At 52.6% G+C, this 15,479-nt stretch overlaps 5 protein-coding genes across 5 annotated transcripts; 1 reads left to right on the forward strand and 4 right to left on the reverse strand.

The window, feature by feature from the left end:
* Positions 1–961: 961 nt before the first annotated feature.
* On the forward strand, positions 962–4,382 carry BJX68DRAFT_261771 (uncharacterized protein; the record flags this gene model as incomplete). Its single annotated transcript, XM_071044247.1, has 4 exons — positions 962–1,420; positions 1,678–2,367; positions 2,429–2,762; positions 3,268–4,382. The coding sequence occupies 4 exons, from the start codon at positions 962–964 to the stop codon at positions 4,380–4,382; spliced, it is 2,598 nt and encodes an 865-aa protein (XP_070904267.1).
* Positions 4,383–4,958: 576 nt separating this feature from the next.
* BJX68DRAFT_252314 (permease for cytosine/purines, uracil, thiamine, allantoin-domain-containing protein) lies at positions 4,959–6,875 on the reverse strand (the record flags this gene model as incomplete). The annotated part of the gene is made up of 7 exons (XM_071042537.1): positions 4,959–5,382; positions 5,471–5,840; positions 5,896–6,015; positions 6,066–6,353; positions 6,412–6,497; positions 6,547–6,646; positions 6,698–6,875. The coding sequence occupies 7 exons, from the start codon at positions 6,873–6,875 to the stop codon at positions 4,959–4,961; spliced, it is 1,566 nt and encodes a 521-aa protein (XP_070904268.1).
* A 353-nt stretch (positions 6,876–7,228) lies between these two features.
* Positions 7,229–8,796, reverse strand: BJX68DRAFT_276690 (acyl-CoA dehydrogenase family protein). The gene is made up of 3 exons (XM_071048165.1): positions 8,409–8,796; positions 8,079–8,329; positions 7,229–8,024 (listed from the first exon to the last, which is right to left on the reverse strand). The coding sequence occupies exons 1-3, from the start codon at positions 8,742–8,744 to the stop codon at positions 7,283–7,285; spliced, it is 1,329 nt and encodes a 442-aa protein (XP_070904269.1). The 5' UTR covers positions 8,745–8,796; the 3' UTR covers positions 7,229–7,282.
* A 752-nt stretch (positions 8,797–9,548) lies between these two features.
* BJX68DRAFT_261774 (uncharacterized protein) lies at positions 9,549–10,704 on the reverse strand (the record flags this gene model as incomplete). Its single annotated transcript, XM_071044248.1, has 3 exons — positions 9,549–9,951; positions 10,014–10,445; positions 10,499–10,704. The coding sequence occupies 3 exons, from the start codon at positions 10,702–10,704 to the stop codon at positions 9,549–9,551; spliced, it is 1,041 nt and encodes a 346-aa protein (XP_070904270.1).
* Positions 10,705–12,585: 1,881 nt separating this feature from the next.
* BJX68DRAFT_226138 (Zn(II)2Cys6 transcription factor) lies at positions 12,586–15,065 on the reverse strand. The gene is made up of 4 exons (XM_071038462.1): positions 14,072–15,065; positions 13,879–14,022; positions 12,781–13,817; positions 12,586–12,713 (listed from the first exon to the last, which is right to left on the reverse strand). Exons 1-3 carry the CDS (start codon positions 14,867–14,869, stop codon positions 12,864–12,866), a joined length of 1,896 nt encoding a protein of 631 aa, XP_070904271.1. The 5' UTR covers positions 14,870–15,065; the 3' UTR covers positions 12,586–12,713; positions 12,781–12,863.
* Between the last annotated feature and the right edge of the window lie 414 nt (positions 15,066–15,479).

Here is a 15,479-nt window from a genome sequence, read left to right on the forward strand (position 1 = left end):
GCTCGTTGAAATAGAATGTCCAAGGGGTCGCGCCTTCCTTTATCAGTCTCCTCGCCACAAGCGACCAACATCGTGTTATCAACCTCTAAGGAGAGCCTCAGACACTTTAATTACTTGCGAGCACGCGACCAGGGATTAGTTAGTGGGGGAATTACGAGCTCGCTGGTATCTTCGTATTCCGGGCCGCGAGGCTCAACCCAAGGCGCTTCCCTCAAAGACTTGAAGGCTTCTTCCTCTCCTCAGCTCGCCCGTGGCGGCGTTGCATATGAAGATCCTTGGATTGACCGGCCTTTGGACGCTCTTGATAGTACTTGCAAGGACGAGCCGCACCTGAGCTTAACTCGCCATTCCCTCGGACAATATGGGACGCATTGTCTCATCTTATTCGATATCCTTGGTAGAGGCGATGGTACAACAAGGGGATCAGCGAGCTTGTTGAGGGCGGCTTCAAGTTGAGCGCTTTTGGGTGAGGCTTGCCTATGCTGGCACTGTCAGGGAAGGAGTGAAGGGCTCCAACAACCTCGACCATCCTCAGCTATCATAAAAACTCTTTACAATGGCCAACATCTTCCTGACAAACGTCTGCATCGAGGTGAGATAGCTTTATCATAATTTTATTTATTATCGTCTCTCTTTCAGTCCTGTCCAGCACCGACCAGGGTGCCCTTGACAGTCAGCACGGCCACATTCCCACCCTGATGAAGGCCGGTGCGAGAAAACTGCCCATTTTTCAAAATGAGACGGTCTACTTCAGGTTGGGTATCGAAGGACTCGTAGCTCTCAATGCAAGGAAAGCAAATCTATATTCGAATCCGAAAGCGCTTGAAGTGCCGTGGAGCATCAATAACATGACTTTGAGGCCATCGCGACCTCCCCGATAGGGTCCGAGGTTACGATATCGGTGATTGGCTTGATTAGGTGGTACAAGCCGTGCATGGAGAACCCAGAGTCGGTCTGGAAAATGGGCGCAGTCATGCTGGGCAACTGCTATGACACAAAATCACTGGTCGGCTGCGTACCCTTGTCGGCATATCTCAGCCACACCATCGCCAACGTGGACCCAGTTAAGGCCAGGACGCCATCCATGCCAGCATTCAGGCTGACACGGCTGGATTTCGGCGACAACATAAGCAGACGGTCATCCCCGCCCCGCTCCATCCTTCTCGACTCTCAAGCGTCTCGATTCCGTTCAATGACTGACCCGTTTTCCATTAGCGCTGGTGTGGTAGGCGTAGTGTCCCTTGGTCTAACCATTGGCCAGGGATTCCTGCGCTACTACGGACCATTGCGCGACTACGATGACGAGATTCGAGGGTTTACCACAAAGGTCACTGGACTTCTAAACACTCTACACGTCTTGGAGGGACTTTTATCGCCCGAAAATGAACTCCAGCTTCCGTCTGATCAATATCGGCTCCTGGTACTTGATAATCTAGCATCCTGCAAAGAGGCATGTGAGGGTCTAGAAATAATGCTGGAGAAATGTAAATCAAACACCATAAATATTTCAACCACGCCCTCTGCGCGCAAACGTGATTGGCTTCGATTAAAGAGGATGGCGTATCCTTTTCAGAAGGAGACGTTGGTTACGTTGTCGGACTTGGTATCTGGGCTGCAAGATAACTTGGGTCTGGCTCTTCAGCTGCTTAATAGGTAAGCTCTAACCACTTTCTGCAGACCTGGGGTACTGTTGCACGCGCTGATCTCGTTCAAAGTGCTCTTATGGGTCAGCAACTGAGGCAGGTGCAAGACCTGATATCCCTTGTTCAGCGCCCAGAACATGCTTCCAAACTAATTCATTCTGCCTCTCACACAATGCCGCCACCGAGCTTACTACGAGACGTTTGCGACCACCAACAACTCATGAACTCCTGGTTGCGGAGAAAGCGGAGGGTCCCTGCTTCCCAAATAGAGCAGATCGCACAATACTGTATCTGCCGCCGGAAGCCGCGGTTTTTATCACCAATGCGCGGCTACTATACGCCGAGATCCTTTTCAGGCGTTTCATTTTCGACTTACTCGCTGCATGAGAATTCTTGCCCTTTACATGTCGACGGTCAACGTGCGATAGGCGTTGCTGGGAGTTATACCTTCTGCAACAGGTTCTTGGGTTTCTCGTTGCAGCTGATGATGAGCTTTACAAGGGGTGCGGGTTGTTTTGCGATTAGCCCAGTCATTCGAATGCAGGCTGTGGTGGGTCGGGACTCTCCAGCTTTCCGCCTTTTAGCCGACGCTGGGAAATGGTATCCTGGAGACACCGGCCTCGTTGGCCAGATCGACGCTGTAAAGACGAAACTCTTCCAGATGTTCCATGACAAACGTGCCGCCCCGACCGATCGTCTCGAAGACGGCACCACAATCTTACATGTGAGTGCAGCGGGTTATGATGTACAATCACTGATCGGCTTGTACTGATGCTACATCATAGGCGGTTTGCCGCTCTTTATGTTGGTATGTACTCAGGGACGAACCAAACTCTCATGGTGATTTGAAAGCATTTGTAAGAGCATTGATTGATGCTGGTGTACCTACCAATGAGCCCACCGTAGGAGGCAGGACGCCCCCGGATACGCTTATTCGTTGTTTCTACGACCACCGGCTGCAGAGCCAATCGCCTCAATTTGGTGAGTGGTTGGGGGTTCTAGAAATTTTGCTAAATTCGGGGGGGCACATCAACTCCCCTGTGGCGGACCAGTATACCGAAGACTGGACCTATTTGTCGTCACAGGCTGCGCGCTATTTACTGACAACAAACTCCCACGGTATGTATGACGAACCGAAAATTTTTGAATGAATTCACCTCTGACTGTTTAGCATTCGAATGTTCGGAGATCGAAATAGCCATACTGTCTCGGTCCGTGGAGTCCCTTCAGCATTGTTTGATCTCACAGAATTACCGATGTCCTGAGGAAACCTCTTACTTTCGACTCCTGTTCCTATCCTTGGGATGGACAGATGGGCTAAGCATTTTATTGGACTCTCCATTACGCGAATTCGAAGATCAAACCCAAGGCTGGTCTTGGCATCAAAACCCAATCGGGGATTGCTTTGTAAAAGCCTGTGGTGAGGGGGAAATTGAATGTGCCTCGATGCTTATGGGACACCTCGAATGGTTTGAGCTATGGCATCTACGCGCAGCAGCCAAGCGAAAGGAAAGTTCTCTCATAACAGGGATAATCTCAGGCCTTGTCAAATGCCGACAGCAACTTCAACAATTGGCTGTCGACCATTTGCCACACCACGTGCTGTGTTCACTTTCATTGCCAGCCGATGCCCTCCTAGACACCAAAGCCTCTGAGGTGTACGATGCTCTAGAGGAACACAATATCAAAGCACAAGAACCGTCTTATGGGCCGGACTCTGTCTACAGTTATGCAGAAGATGACATAACTATCTTCGAACGTCTCTATGCAGCCGGATTTACAGACGTGAACCAGTGTAACGGAGATAGCATGGCGTCTCTGCTGGAGCTTTGGCATGGCTTCGATTCACGAGACCCATTTAGTCTCATGAAAAGCGGAGAGTGGTTGGTGTCTCGAGGGGCTAGCCTCTATCAACTGTCAGAACAGGGCTACCCATCAATCTTCAGTTTAGCCAACGCGTTTGGGGGTGCCCTATCTACTTGGTATGATCCGCCTCGTCCGTATTTCTGGGAGGCACCTACCTGGTGGCAGCTGCAGCAGAAAGCCGATGTAAATCTCAAGTCGCACTTGACGAAACAGCATCCAGATGTGATAAGGTTTCTATGTCTGATCATCACGGAGGACCGTCGTGACAGTTGTTTGTGTGCGTGTTCATATAATGGCTGCTCCTCGTTCCAGCAGCTGCTCCGCGGGTTTTGTCGAGTAGGGGAATGTGACGGTCTAGACCCCTATATGACAGCACTCGCCGCCATTCTTGATGGACTTCAGGACGCTGCGCCAGAACTGTTCTCCGAGGCCCAGAGACGTGACATTGCTCTTCAGACCTTACGGTTCTTCACGTTTGACGCACTACAAATGACCCATACATGCCATGAAAACGAAGACTTTTTACTCTCCTGGGGAAGCGAAGTCAAGCGAATGGACGACGACGAAGTCCATGAAATACATGAAGAGGAAGCCGGCCTGATTAGCCAACTCGACGAGATCATGGACGAGTCTAGCAGAAAATACGACGAGCTTGGACTTGGGCTGCATGACTTTATCGAAAAGTGCTGGATACCTCGTATGAACAAAGTTCGTTACTCGGACGAGGAGTCAGAAGATGATTCAGAAGAGAACCCAGGGGAGCCGGATCCAGAATACCAGCAACGTCTGCGGGAAGTTGGTGTAATTCTGGAATCACGTACTAACTCGGGGTCGGTGTATAATGACTCAACTTACATGATATTTTTCGGGTGATGCCAATTCTCTTATGTACTTGGAGGCTCTATTTCTGACGAAACAAGATTGCTACCTCTAAGGCTTCTTAATGGCGTACCAGGTCTTGTCTCTCTGTGTCACATATTATACCTAGATGCCGTTGAGGAACGACCCTAGGCCGATAAGTTCCTACCAATTCATCTCTTGATCTCTAATTGGCCTGCTATAAACGGACATCCTCCTTATCGTCGAATGTATCACAATGAAAAACCCTAGATCATTGCCGATAGTTCTTACATCGCTTTGAAACCTCTTCAGGAAGACCACGCGGAAGGTTGCGTCTTCCTTGTCATGGTCTCCTAAGGTCAGATACGTAGTTCGCAGGTTCTGCAGCTGACAGTGCATTGATGTGTTTCACGTCCACTTGCCTATGTCGACGCAACCTGACTGCGTATGAATGGAAACACTCTTCCATTCCTAACTAAAGAAATGCGTTCGACATTTCTTGGGATATGTATACGGGTACTACGGGAACCATGTCTATAGTTTCCCCAGGGGTGTGGACAATTTTTCTCAGTCTTGCTTCTTATAGTATCCAAAAGCCATCTATCATGCTCATGCCTTGACCTCGACAACCCCCTCCTCAACCCTCTCCACGCCCTCAATCCCTTCAAGCACCGTAAGCACCTTCTCATCAACCTCAAAAGGCCACACAAGAAACAGTCCCCAATAAACAACACCCGCAACAACCGTACTAACCAACCAACTCTGCGAATACAAATACGTCGCGCCGACAGGAACCCCCTTCTGCCCAGTGACAGCCGCGAGCCCCGGCATATTGGGCGCGATTCCGCAGACGAATGCGACGAGTGCGCGGAGGTTGACACCTTTGGTGAAGTAGTGCGTTCCGTGGGCTTCGTAGAGGGAGCGGAGGCGGAGACGACGACCCCGGCAGATCCAGTAGTCCACGACGATTATTCCGGCGAGGGCGCCGAGGAAGAGGGAGTAGCCGCCTAGGAAGGCGGAGAAGGATGCTGCTCTGTTTATCATGACAAGTAAGTAACTGCCCTGTACTGATCCATAATGACCAAAGGGGAGTATCGAGGAGGATAGGAGGGAGGACATACGAATTCTGAATATACCACGGCATACTCAAAACGCTCAACGTAGCACAGATGTACGCCCCCCGGCGGGTGTCAATGTACTTCGGGAACCAGAGTGCAATGTCATTCGAGAACGAGACACTATTCGCCGAGATATTTGTCCCAATCGCGGCGAGGGCCCAGCACGCGGCAGCAAAGAACTGCGCGGCGCGATTATCCCAGAGGACCGCGACCTCGAGCGGGTTCCACGTTTGCTTCCCGTAGATTACCTCTGTTGCGCTGGAGACTGTGGCGCCGAGCACGCCGCAGAGCGAGACGAGAATTACGAGGCCGACGGCTTGTGTCCAGAAGACTTCGCGGGGTTTCTTTGCGTAGCGGGTGAAGTCGGGCATGTCTAAACTAGATGTTAGGCTTGAGGGCAGGGTATATGGAGGGTGATATGGACATACTCAAGGCGAGGGTAGCTTTCGGGCCGATGGCGCTGGTGACGCATTGTAGGAAGACAACAGCCACAGGTGTTCCATCGTGGATAACGCTGGGCTTCGAGAAGACAGGACCAAATCCATTCGCTAAAAATATCAGCCACCATCCAACAATTACTTATGATGTGGGAACATACCAGCCTTAACCGCCCAAGCGAACAGTACAATCCCAAAGATCGGCATGATGCACGTCTTGACGATAAAAAGGTATCTCAGCTTCGACACCTTCAAGTACAGCAGCGGCAGCTGTAGTAAAATGGCAAGGAAGAAACATAGTAGCTCGGAAGAGGTAATGGGACCGTTCGCGGGGAGTCTGTTTGGGAAGTGGTTGAAGGAGGGCCAGATGGCGCTGATCATGGTTGACACGCATTGGCCCGTTTGGTAGGTCTGAGTGCCGAACCAGATGATGGCGACGATTCCGCGGACTATAGAATTGGAATTAGTATGAGGAAAAGTAGGCTAAGAGGGATGCAGTGGGAGTACCGAAGACGGCGAAGTAGCTGCCTCTCATGCCGAAGCTGGCGCGCGTGTAGACGGGGAAGTTGATGCCGTAGATGGCGCCGACGTAGCTGTATAGTTAGGGATGTGATAGTCACTGAAGGGGCATGAAGAGCTTACCCATCCAGCATAGCTGGAATACAGACAAGAACGTGTCCAACAATAACAGCAGCGATAGCCATCGGCGCACTCAATCCCTTGCTCACAGAGCTCGATGTCACTACAACAGTTAGCAACCCTGCAAAACTGGAAAGGGCAAGAGAGAGCATACCCTGGTACATGCTGATACTAAACGCCTCAGCAATCCAAAACCCCGTCAAAGAGGGCCATTCCCACGTGCGCTTCGGCGAGCCGAGAGGGATCGGATCGAGATCTGCGTTCGAGGCGACGCCCTCCGCCGCCAGACTGGCGTCGCCTTGCTTGACCTGTAATCGCTCGCGAAGACCCATGTTGCTCGTCTCGTGCTCTGGTATGCTCGAAAATCATGGTGTTGGAGGTGATCTCGACTTTGTACTTCGATTTTCCCCTATCATGCACGACCGTTCCTGCAGCTGATAAGGATCCCATCGGATCGGCCGACTGTTATCTTGGAGATACCATGCTAGCGCGTCAGCAGGCGATTAGATAGCTTGGAGGCAGCTCACTTGCTGATACCAACAGGTTCTCCAACGGCTTTACTCGATGGAGTAAGCAGGAACGGTGGCATCCTGATTCTGCACACTGATAACAGATCTGGAGATGGTCCTTTTCCGGGGCTGCCACACGGAAAAGCGAAAGGTGAGATGAACAAGTAAATGGTATGTCATGGTCTAAAGGTTATTCAAACAGCGATACACACGGTAAAATACAATCGAGTCTATATCTTCGACGACTTGCCCAGCTTCGCCTCCTCGGCCTTGTACAGCTTGACTAGCTGCCTTACCGCCAGATCCAGCAGCACGTCCTCGGAGCCACCGGGGATCCGAGCACCAGGGACATCGCGCAAGATCGCCTCGACGAGCTCGCCCTGCCCTTGCTTGGTGAAACCCGCTCCACCAAAGAGTAGCACCGCAACCTGTGCACACTCATTCAGCACCATCGCGCCCTTGGCCTTCGCCAGCGCCGTGATACCACCAAGCTCACGATCCGCCTGCTCCTTAGGCAAGTTCGCAAGCTGATACAGCAACTGTTCGACAAACGCCCACATGGTCTCGAGCTCCGCACCGGCCTTGGCAAGTCTGTGGCGCACAACAGGTTGGTCCATGAGTGTCTTCCCGAACGCCTCGCGCTTCAGGCAGTAAGAGAAGGCGGTTGAGAGGGCGACGCGCGCTTGGCGCGTGACGCCGACGGCGATGGTCAGGCGTTCGTGGTTGAAGTTGTTCATCACCAGCTTCATGCCCTCGCCTTCGGGCCCGATCAGGTTCTCGACGGGGACTTTGACGTCGTCTAGCTCGATGTAGGTTGTCCCGCCGGTGATTTGGCCAGAGACCTTGAGGCGCTGCATGGAGACGCCTGGATAGCCCTTTAGCGGGACGACGAGGAGAGACAGGCCGCCGGGGCCGGGGCCGCCTGTTCGAACGGCCATTGTACTGTACTCGGACCAGATGCCGTTTGTGATCCTACACTCGTTAGTACCATTCTAACCACGAAATATCAAGGAGAGCTGAGCGCACCATTTCTTGTTCCCGTTGACAATGTAATATTTCCCATCCTCCGACTTGGTCGCGGTGGTAGTAATGTTCGCAACATCAGACCCGGCATCCGGCTCCGTGATGGCGATACAGATGCGCTTCCGACCGGTCAACAGATCCGGCAGGAACTTCTCCTGCAACTGTTTGCTTCCATACTTGATGATCGGCGGCAGACCGAACGCAAAACCGGCATTAAGCGAACCACCAGGACCGCTGAGACCCGACCGGGCGAGCTATACCACGAACAATCCAGATTAGCCGCAATTCCAATTCAATCCCAACCACCCCATTTCGCTGTGGTGAGAATCATACCTCATCTGTATAAATCCCCGTATGAATGTAATCCCACTCCTCAACCTTGACGCCCAAAATATCATGGATCCCCAGCCGTTTCAACCAATCGACGGGTAGGGGCGCAGGCAGGTTCGGGAGGAGCATGTTGGCCTTGCAAAAATCCTTAAACACATGTTCGGGGACTGTCCCTTCCTTCTCCCACTCCATCGCATGCTTGAGCAGGTTGTCGTAGATGAATTCGCGCGCCGCCTTTTGGAACCGTCTGTGGCCCTCTGTGTAGTATGGTGAGGGGAGGCCGCGCAGATACGGCGGCTCCGCGAAGGGCACGGTGGAGATTCCGCGGGGTGCTGTCATTTTGCTGGATGGTGCGGCGGTTGGAGGAGAATTATTATGGAGATGAGGCGTCTTTCAAGCGACGGTGGGATGACGATAAATAAGATTCGAGGTTGCAGAGCTCTCTCCGCATTCGCAGGTGATCCCCCGCATTTGTGCCGAGGCAGGCGGTCCGAGGCTCTAGATTACATGTGGGTGACTAATTCTTTTAGGCACTTAACTTCTTCAGGAAATTTAAAGTTGACGGGCTTTACTTGTTCAAGTAATCTCTCTGAGCATCCAAATAGTGGAGGAGTTAAACCTGCAGGTCCCTGTGCTGCTCGCAACTGGCATCAAGACCAGAATACCACTACGCTTCGCAGACTGGTTACTAGAGGACGGCTTAAACTTCTAAATTCCACTGCGGATCAAAATGCCAACGAAACTATCCGCAACCGAGATCCGTCAGCACATGAGAATAGAGAGGCCGATACACGTCCCGGTCCGTCTTCCTCGGACCCGGCCTACGATCCTCCGGATGCCAGTATAACCGAACCTTGACACCGTTCACGGAGGTACGCTGGCTTGTTGGTCGAAGATATGTCTTGTCGTGTAGCTTGCCAAGCTGGACGGTCCCTTGAAGGGGCATACGGCTAACCAAATAGAAAGTGCGGCGATGAAACTGTTCTCGGAACTCATAAACACCGAGACAATAAGCTCTGGCCTCAATTAATTGGGCCATTCCAAAGAGCTCTATTATTAAATATGTATAAGAAATAGACAAACGAATGATTAGGTGCACGGCGTGGTATATACCCCTCGCTCCCTTGACCACGAGACGCGAAACTAAACCTCCCCATCCCGCGACCGACTCGCCTCTGAACTCCCCTCCCGGCTCTCCGTCTCAACAACAGTCGTAATCGTCTTGACAATCCCAATGCCCTGCCCCTTTGAGCCCACAGCACCGGTATCTCCACCAACCTTGCCCTCACCGCGCGCGCCAGTACTCACATGCGCGCTCATCTCATGCTCATACCCGTCATAGTTCTCGCGGAGGGCAGACTTCTTGTTGATGGTTGACGTGCGGTATGAGTGCGATAGCGGAGCGCGGTTGCTCGAGTTGTGTTGGCTTGTCGACGAGTCGTCGACACGGTTCATGCTCCGTCGCACGACTTTGGAGATGAGCTGCGCCATTTTCAATTCGAGGTAAAGTTTCACGGTGTATGTTACTGGGGCGAATTGGACGTAGCTGGTGAATGCACGTTAGTCAATGAGTACGAAGAAGGGGGAAGGAAGGAATGGGGAGCGTACGCGTATTGATTCGGCAGACTCAGCAAACCCAGAAGCAACGCATCCATCGTGGTCGAGATGGTCACAAAACCAATATTAAACTTGTACAGCGTCCAGTATTTATTCAACCCATCGGCGATGAGGCGGTAGCGGACGAGGTAGAGGAAGTAGAGGTTCAAGGCAAGGTCGACGATGAGGAAGAAGCTCTTTTCGACGTTCTCGAAGATGAAGTTGAGGTTCTTTTGGAACTCCGTTGCCGAGTCGAGATGCGCAGGGATCCAGATGGCCCCGACGGCGATGTTGACGAGTCCGATAGCAATGAAGAGGGCCCAGCGGAGCTGTAGGGATTTCCGCCTGCTCACCATAATCAGGGCGATTCGGTTGGCGATGATCTGGGACAGGAGCTGGGTTTGGATGGTCCAGAGGAGGACGGTGCTAAAGTAGTAGCCCAGGCTACGACGTATTTAAGTCAGTTGACTGCCGCGTGTGAGAAGGAAGAGACTCACGAGCCCGCAATGACACCGTCGAGCTGCATCCGAGTAGTCATGGCGAAGATAAGGTTGACAACTGATTCAGTCCAGATCATCCATAGGTAGGCCTGGACGAATTTGTGCGTTCGTTTCCAGATCTGAATGGTCTGCCGGACGACTCCTTCCATCGTGAAGATGAAGAAGCCGAGGAACAGGCCGAAGAAGAAAACAGAGACGTCCATGTTGATGGAAGCCTCAGCGGCCGCGATTGGTTCAGTTGAAGGTGTACAAATCAACCCAGACGCCTGACGACAAAGGAACGCGGTCGAGAGGCATGAGCTGACATGATTCCTCTCCTGCAAAAGGACAATACTTATAAGCGACCATGACAGGCAGCGGTGCAGAAAACCTAAATCTCACAACGCTGATCAAAATCACTAATTCCCTTCAAACTCAAGATCCCAGTTTTTTGCCTTCGATGGGTCTGATTCGTGCCAGAAACCAATCTCACTGGTGACACTTTGCCGCAAGTAGCAAGCAAAGGACAGGAGTCCAGCCCGGAATTAGTTTCCCCGACTGAATCCTTTGGCTTCACCTTTCCAGTGCCATCCTATTGGGTTTAGTGATCCAGATCTGGATCGGCCTGGCATCGCAGGATCAATATTTGAGGTTTTAGCCCCAAGATTGCAACTAACCTTTCAGGCTAGCCGATCCGATTGCTGGATCCTGCTCCTGCCCTTGTGTCAGATTTGTCTGCGAGCTGGAGCCACCATTAATCCGAGTGGGCCGAGAAAACGCGGGGAGGGCTCAGACTGGCTGGCACTTGAAGTAATCCTCGCGCCAAGTGCATTTCGAAGCGACGGTGGAAGTTATTGTCCAATGAACCGAGTTGACAAGCGTTAACTTTCCGGCAGCTCGTGCGACCAGATCAATCCTCTGTTATTGACGATCCCTGCTCCCTCACGATCCAGTCGCTCTGTTGACAGAGCAAAGACAATCGGACACGGTGACCTGTCCCTGACCAGCATCAAAAATGGGATTCTGAAACTTGGTCCTGACAGAAAAACTCGGCACATGCCGCAGAATTGAGCGACTCAAGTATCCAAACGTCAAAAAGCAGCAGTGATCGCCGCAGGATCCGAGAAATCAGGACGAGGCAACTAGCGGACGTTAGCCTCTTTGTCATGATTGTTCTACCCAACAAAGTTCAAACAAACTCATTTTTAGAAGGGAAACGCTAAAATGGTCGTCCAAGTTTCTGGAACGTTTGTGTCAATATCGCTGTCGCCCCGGAACTTATAAATCGTCGCAGCTCCCGGAGTCCAGTTCCCGGATTTTCGTTACGTGACACAGTAGACTATTGGCGATAGTTGCTGCCATATTCCTGGCACGGTCCAGTAGCTTGGGTCGATCGCTCAATGTTTCTGTTCAAAGGGCTGGTGGCGCGGCATTTGGTCAGCATGACAGATTGGCTCCGCGCTGATCTCCGGACGCCGAGAAACAGCAAGTCTTGAGAGAGATTCGTCTGCAACGAGCGATAAAGTTTGCACCGGAAGATTCTGCGCTGACAGCATCGTCTACCGCCGACTGTTCTTTCCAAAAATGACTTCTACGGTCGGTCCTTCCTTCTCGGTCACCCAATTATACAAGGAAGGAACGACCTGCATTCGTAACCATGGCGACACCTTGTCCCTTCCTGTTTCTGTTGGAGGAACTGCGCGCACTAGAACATGGAAGGGGCGACACAGGGTAGTATAGAGGGAAGGTGCAACCAGGACCATACTGACTGCCCCCCAAGCATTTCCGGTTGACAGCTACCAGTATCGTGCGCTATGATCAGTCATACCCCGGACGAAGAACATCATCGTATCCGGTCGGATCAACCCCGGAGCGGCCAATGAAGAAACGGAAAGTCGTTGAATCTGCCGTGCCTGGACTATGAGCCGTACATGCATGCAAGGTTTGAGAGCGGAGATGAACGCGGCGCGGCATTGCGACTCCAACCCGCGGACTGCCCAGAAACCTTAAAGGAGCCCGAGATCCGTGGGCGTTTGGGAACGATACACTCAGGACAACGACTTGGACTCAATAAACGACACCAGGACTCTGTGAATATCCGGCTCCGCTGCTGTTCCGGAGCGAACCAGCGAAAGACAGATCTCATGGTGGACGGAGGAGGTCGCGATTCTAGCCCTTACAGCTGTCAGGTCGCTTGACCCGAGCGAGCAAGATCAGCGGGCCCTATGCGGAGGCATGTGCTTGACCGCGGAGTGGAGATCCCTTATGGCATCCGTGGAGTACTGACAACTATCATCTAGCGTGAGGAAATATTTTCCGAGCATGGAATCATCAGACCTTGCATGGTCCGCGATCTTCAACTGGAGGTATGGATATCATTATACTATTCCCACCCAGCCGCAGGAAAATTCATATTCCAACTCCCACCTCCATCAAAATCATCGTAACTGTTCGAAACACTCGCATTGATCATGGAACTCCACGTCCCCAATAGAATTTGATTATCCTTGGCCCGATTCGTCCCTAGCAGGACAACTCCGTCGTCCGTGTCTTCCAGGTCCTCGAACCACCCTGCTTCAGTGTCTAGCTTTTCGAGGATCGCGAACGCTTGGTCAATTCCCATCCCGTGCCCGAGAATACTGAGACAGTTCCCGATCCATTTTCGCAACGAGTGTTCTCGGTTCTCTGTGGTTGCTGCGATGGAGAGTGGAAGGAGAAGGAGCATGCCTCCAACATAGATCTGGGAGTCAGGTATTCGTCGGCTCTCTTCGCCGGTAACACTGTCTGCCCCGAAGTGGTATGGCGCGCTGGCGCAGATATCGAGGGCGAGTTCGCGCGTTGTTTTGCGTAGCAGGTTGATCTGCCGCTGAATCTCGCTGGGTGCGCTAACGTGGGACGAGCTGAGCAGCCGACGGAGACAGCTCAGAGTAATCTCACAAATGATGATACGTGTGAATCGATATTGGTTCCAGGTATGGCAGACCCAGAGGTCGTGGTAGAGGTGGTATACGTCGTTGTAGAGAGGCGGTCGCACCCCGGAGGATTCAGTCCAGTAGGTTGAGGGTGGGTGTTCAATGACGGTGTAGGGGAATTCCGGGGGTGCCATTGCGAGCCAGGCGATTAGTTCTGCTTCCATCGCGCAGGCTCGCGAGAGGATCTCTTCGGTGTCCGTGAGGATGCCGCCGAATATGTCGGCGCGGAGGTTCGCTAGTCGGCCGGAGATGTATGTCATGCGGTCACAGTAGGCTTCCACTTGGGGTCGGAGGTACATGGCGATTTTGTTGCATTCGAGCACGGATTTTGGGACGTGGAGGCCACGTTGGAGGCAGCTTATAATCTGCAAGATAGGCAGGATAAGACATGGGATAACGCTCAGGAGTGTGAGTTAGGAAACTTACTATTTGGAAGCGCAACTGAATAAAGAGTTTCAGCCCTTCTGGACTTTGTAGCTCGTGTTGACCTCGTAACTCGAGTAACGTCGATGCTCCATAGACATGGCTCGTCCACTTCTCCATCGTGTCAAGCGATCGACTAGTAATAACCTGGACCCCGTTAGACCATTATAGTTCAGTCCTGGATGAGGACTGGCACCTCAAATAATGCCATCAAAAGCACCGCAGATAACGTTGCATTCGTCCTCGATTCCTCCTCATTCGAGAGCGCTCGTGTTAAAAGACCCAAAGCGTGCCCGTATTCCTGCCTCGCAACCTCTTTCAGCTCTGTCGACTTCCGTAACCGACCAAGCAGCGCTGTTGCACAGGAGACAATGCTGGCCATCCGCGCCTTTTCACTCATTGACATGTTCATCTGCGCGAGAACGTCGGGGTTGAAATCGATCATAAACAGGGCGCCAGGCCACGCGTTATGCCGAAGAAACCAGCTAATCGCTTCATTTTGAGTCGGTTGCCAGGAGGGCTGTATTGACTGTGGTTGTCGCGTCACCAACTCTTCAATAAATATCGTCTCTGGTGTACTGATCGTCGAAATCGTCGTCGTCGGCGTCGTGGACGTCAAAGCGAAAGAACTGGAGTCGCCTTCGGAATCTTCATCCTTTGGGGAATTGCGGGGTTGCACCTTCCCCTTTCCTTTGCCCTTCTCCTCCACCCCCTTATCCTTGACGACTCTCCCGCGACTCGGTCGCGCACGACTCGGAGCTGCTCTAGATCGTTTCGACGTCTGCGGACTGCGCTTTGACAACGACCCCGTCGTCGCCTTGCGAATGACCCTCTCACTCTCATCGCGAAACATCAACGACAGCGTGTCGCGGTACCCGGGACACTCCCAACCGCCCTGCAGGCATTGCGAACAGCCCGGTCGGCCCTGGTCGCACAGGATCTTGCGCGTGCGACACGAGTGACATCCCTTACTTGGTTTCCCGCAGAAGACCATGGTTTTTCGATTCGCTTTCGCATCAAAGACTCGATTGAGTATATGCCTCGGGAGCTTCGTCGCGCTGCGTGTCACAAGGGTTTTATTTGGCCAGACAGTGAGAATGGGGCTGGGGCGGAGACTGGGGGGAGGCAGCCGCAGCCCGGCCCCGGCTCCCAGTCGGAAACACTGAAACAGTCAACGCGTGTGGAGGCGATTGCCGGAGTGTGAGAGTTGTCGGCCAATGAGACTCCTGTCTACTGGGTTTCCCCTCAAATTAGTCTTGCAATGTGACCGAATGTGCAGCGGGGGATGGAACCGAGCCCCTCCTCGTCAGACTCATCTCCACCTCGCACTTCGTCATTCTCGAATCGCTTCTCGTGTTTGCCTTGCGCGAGGGGAGGGTGCCTTGGGGATAACTAGTCGCTCGGCTAGCGCGCGCCACCATTTCCTTGGGACGAGGCGACTGCGGTCTTTGCGTTTCGATCTGGTCGTGAAGGAGCCTTGTTATCGCTAAGTGCGATATAAAAGCGTTGCCAGTGAGCGCTGAAGGGCGATGCTCCAGTGGGAGAAAGACACCACCGTCGGCTGCAGGTAGCTGGAAATGGGTGCATTGAAGATGTCGGGTCAT

The sequence above is a fragment of the Aspergillus pseudodeflectus genome, assembly GCF_044049435.1.
Source record: "Aspergillus pseudodeflectus strain CBS 756.74 chromosome Unknown BJX68scaffold_3, whole genome shotgun sequence".
Lineage (NCBI taxonomy): Eukaryota > Fungi > Ascomycota > Eurotiomycetes > Eurotiales > Aspergillaceae > Aspergillus > Aspergillus pseudodeflectus.

Bases quoted from the DNA above. Each gene is read 5' to 3' on its own strand.
- BJX68DRAFT_276690 (XM_071048165.1), bottom strand. From the start codon at position 8,744: ATGACAGCACCCCGCGGAATCTCCACCGTGCCCTTCGCGGAGCCGCCG. The intron at 8,330-8,408 runs GTATGATTCTCA...TTCGTGGTATAG, and splicing joins CGGGGATTTATACAGATGAG to CTCGCCCGGTCGGGTCTCAG. The intron at 8,025-8,078 runs GTGCGCTCAGCT...TAACGAGTGTAG, and splicing joins GTCAACGGGAACAAGAAATG to GATCACAAACGGCATCTGGT.
- BJX68DRAFT_226138 (XM_071038462.1), bottom strand. From the start codon at position 14,869: ATGGTCTTCTGCGGGAAACCAAGTAAGGGATGTCACTCGTGTCGCACG. The intron at 14,023-14,071 runs GTGCCAGTCCTC...AACGGGGTCCAG, and splicing joins TTTTGATGGCATTATTTGAG to GTTATTACTAGTCGATCGCT. The intron at 13,818-13,878 runs GTAAGTTTCCTA...CCTATCTTGCAG, and splicing joins TTCAGTTGCGCTTCCAAATA to ATTATAAGCTGCCTCCAACG.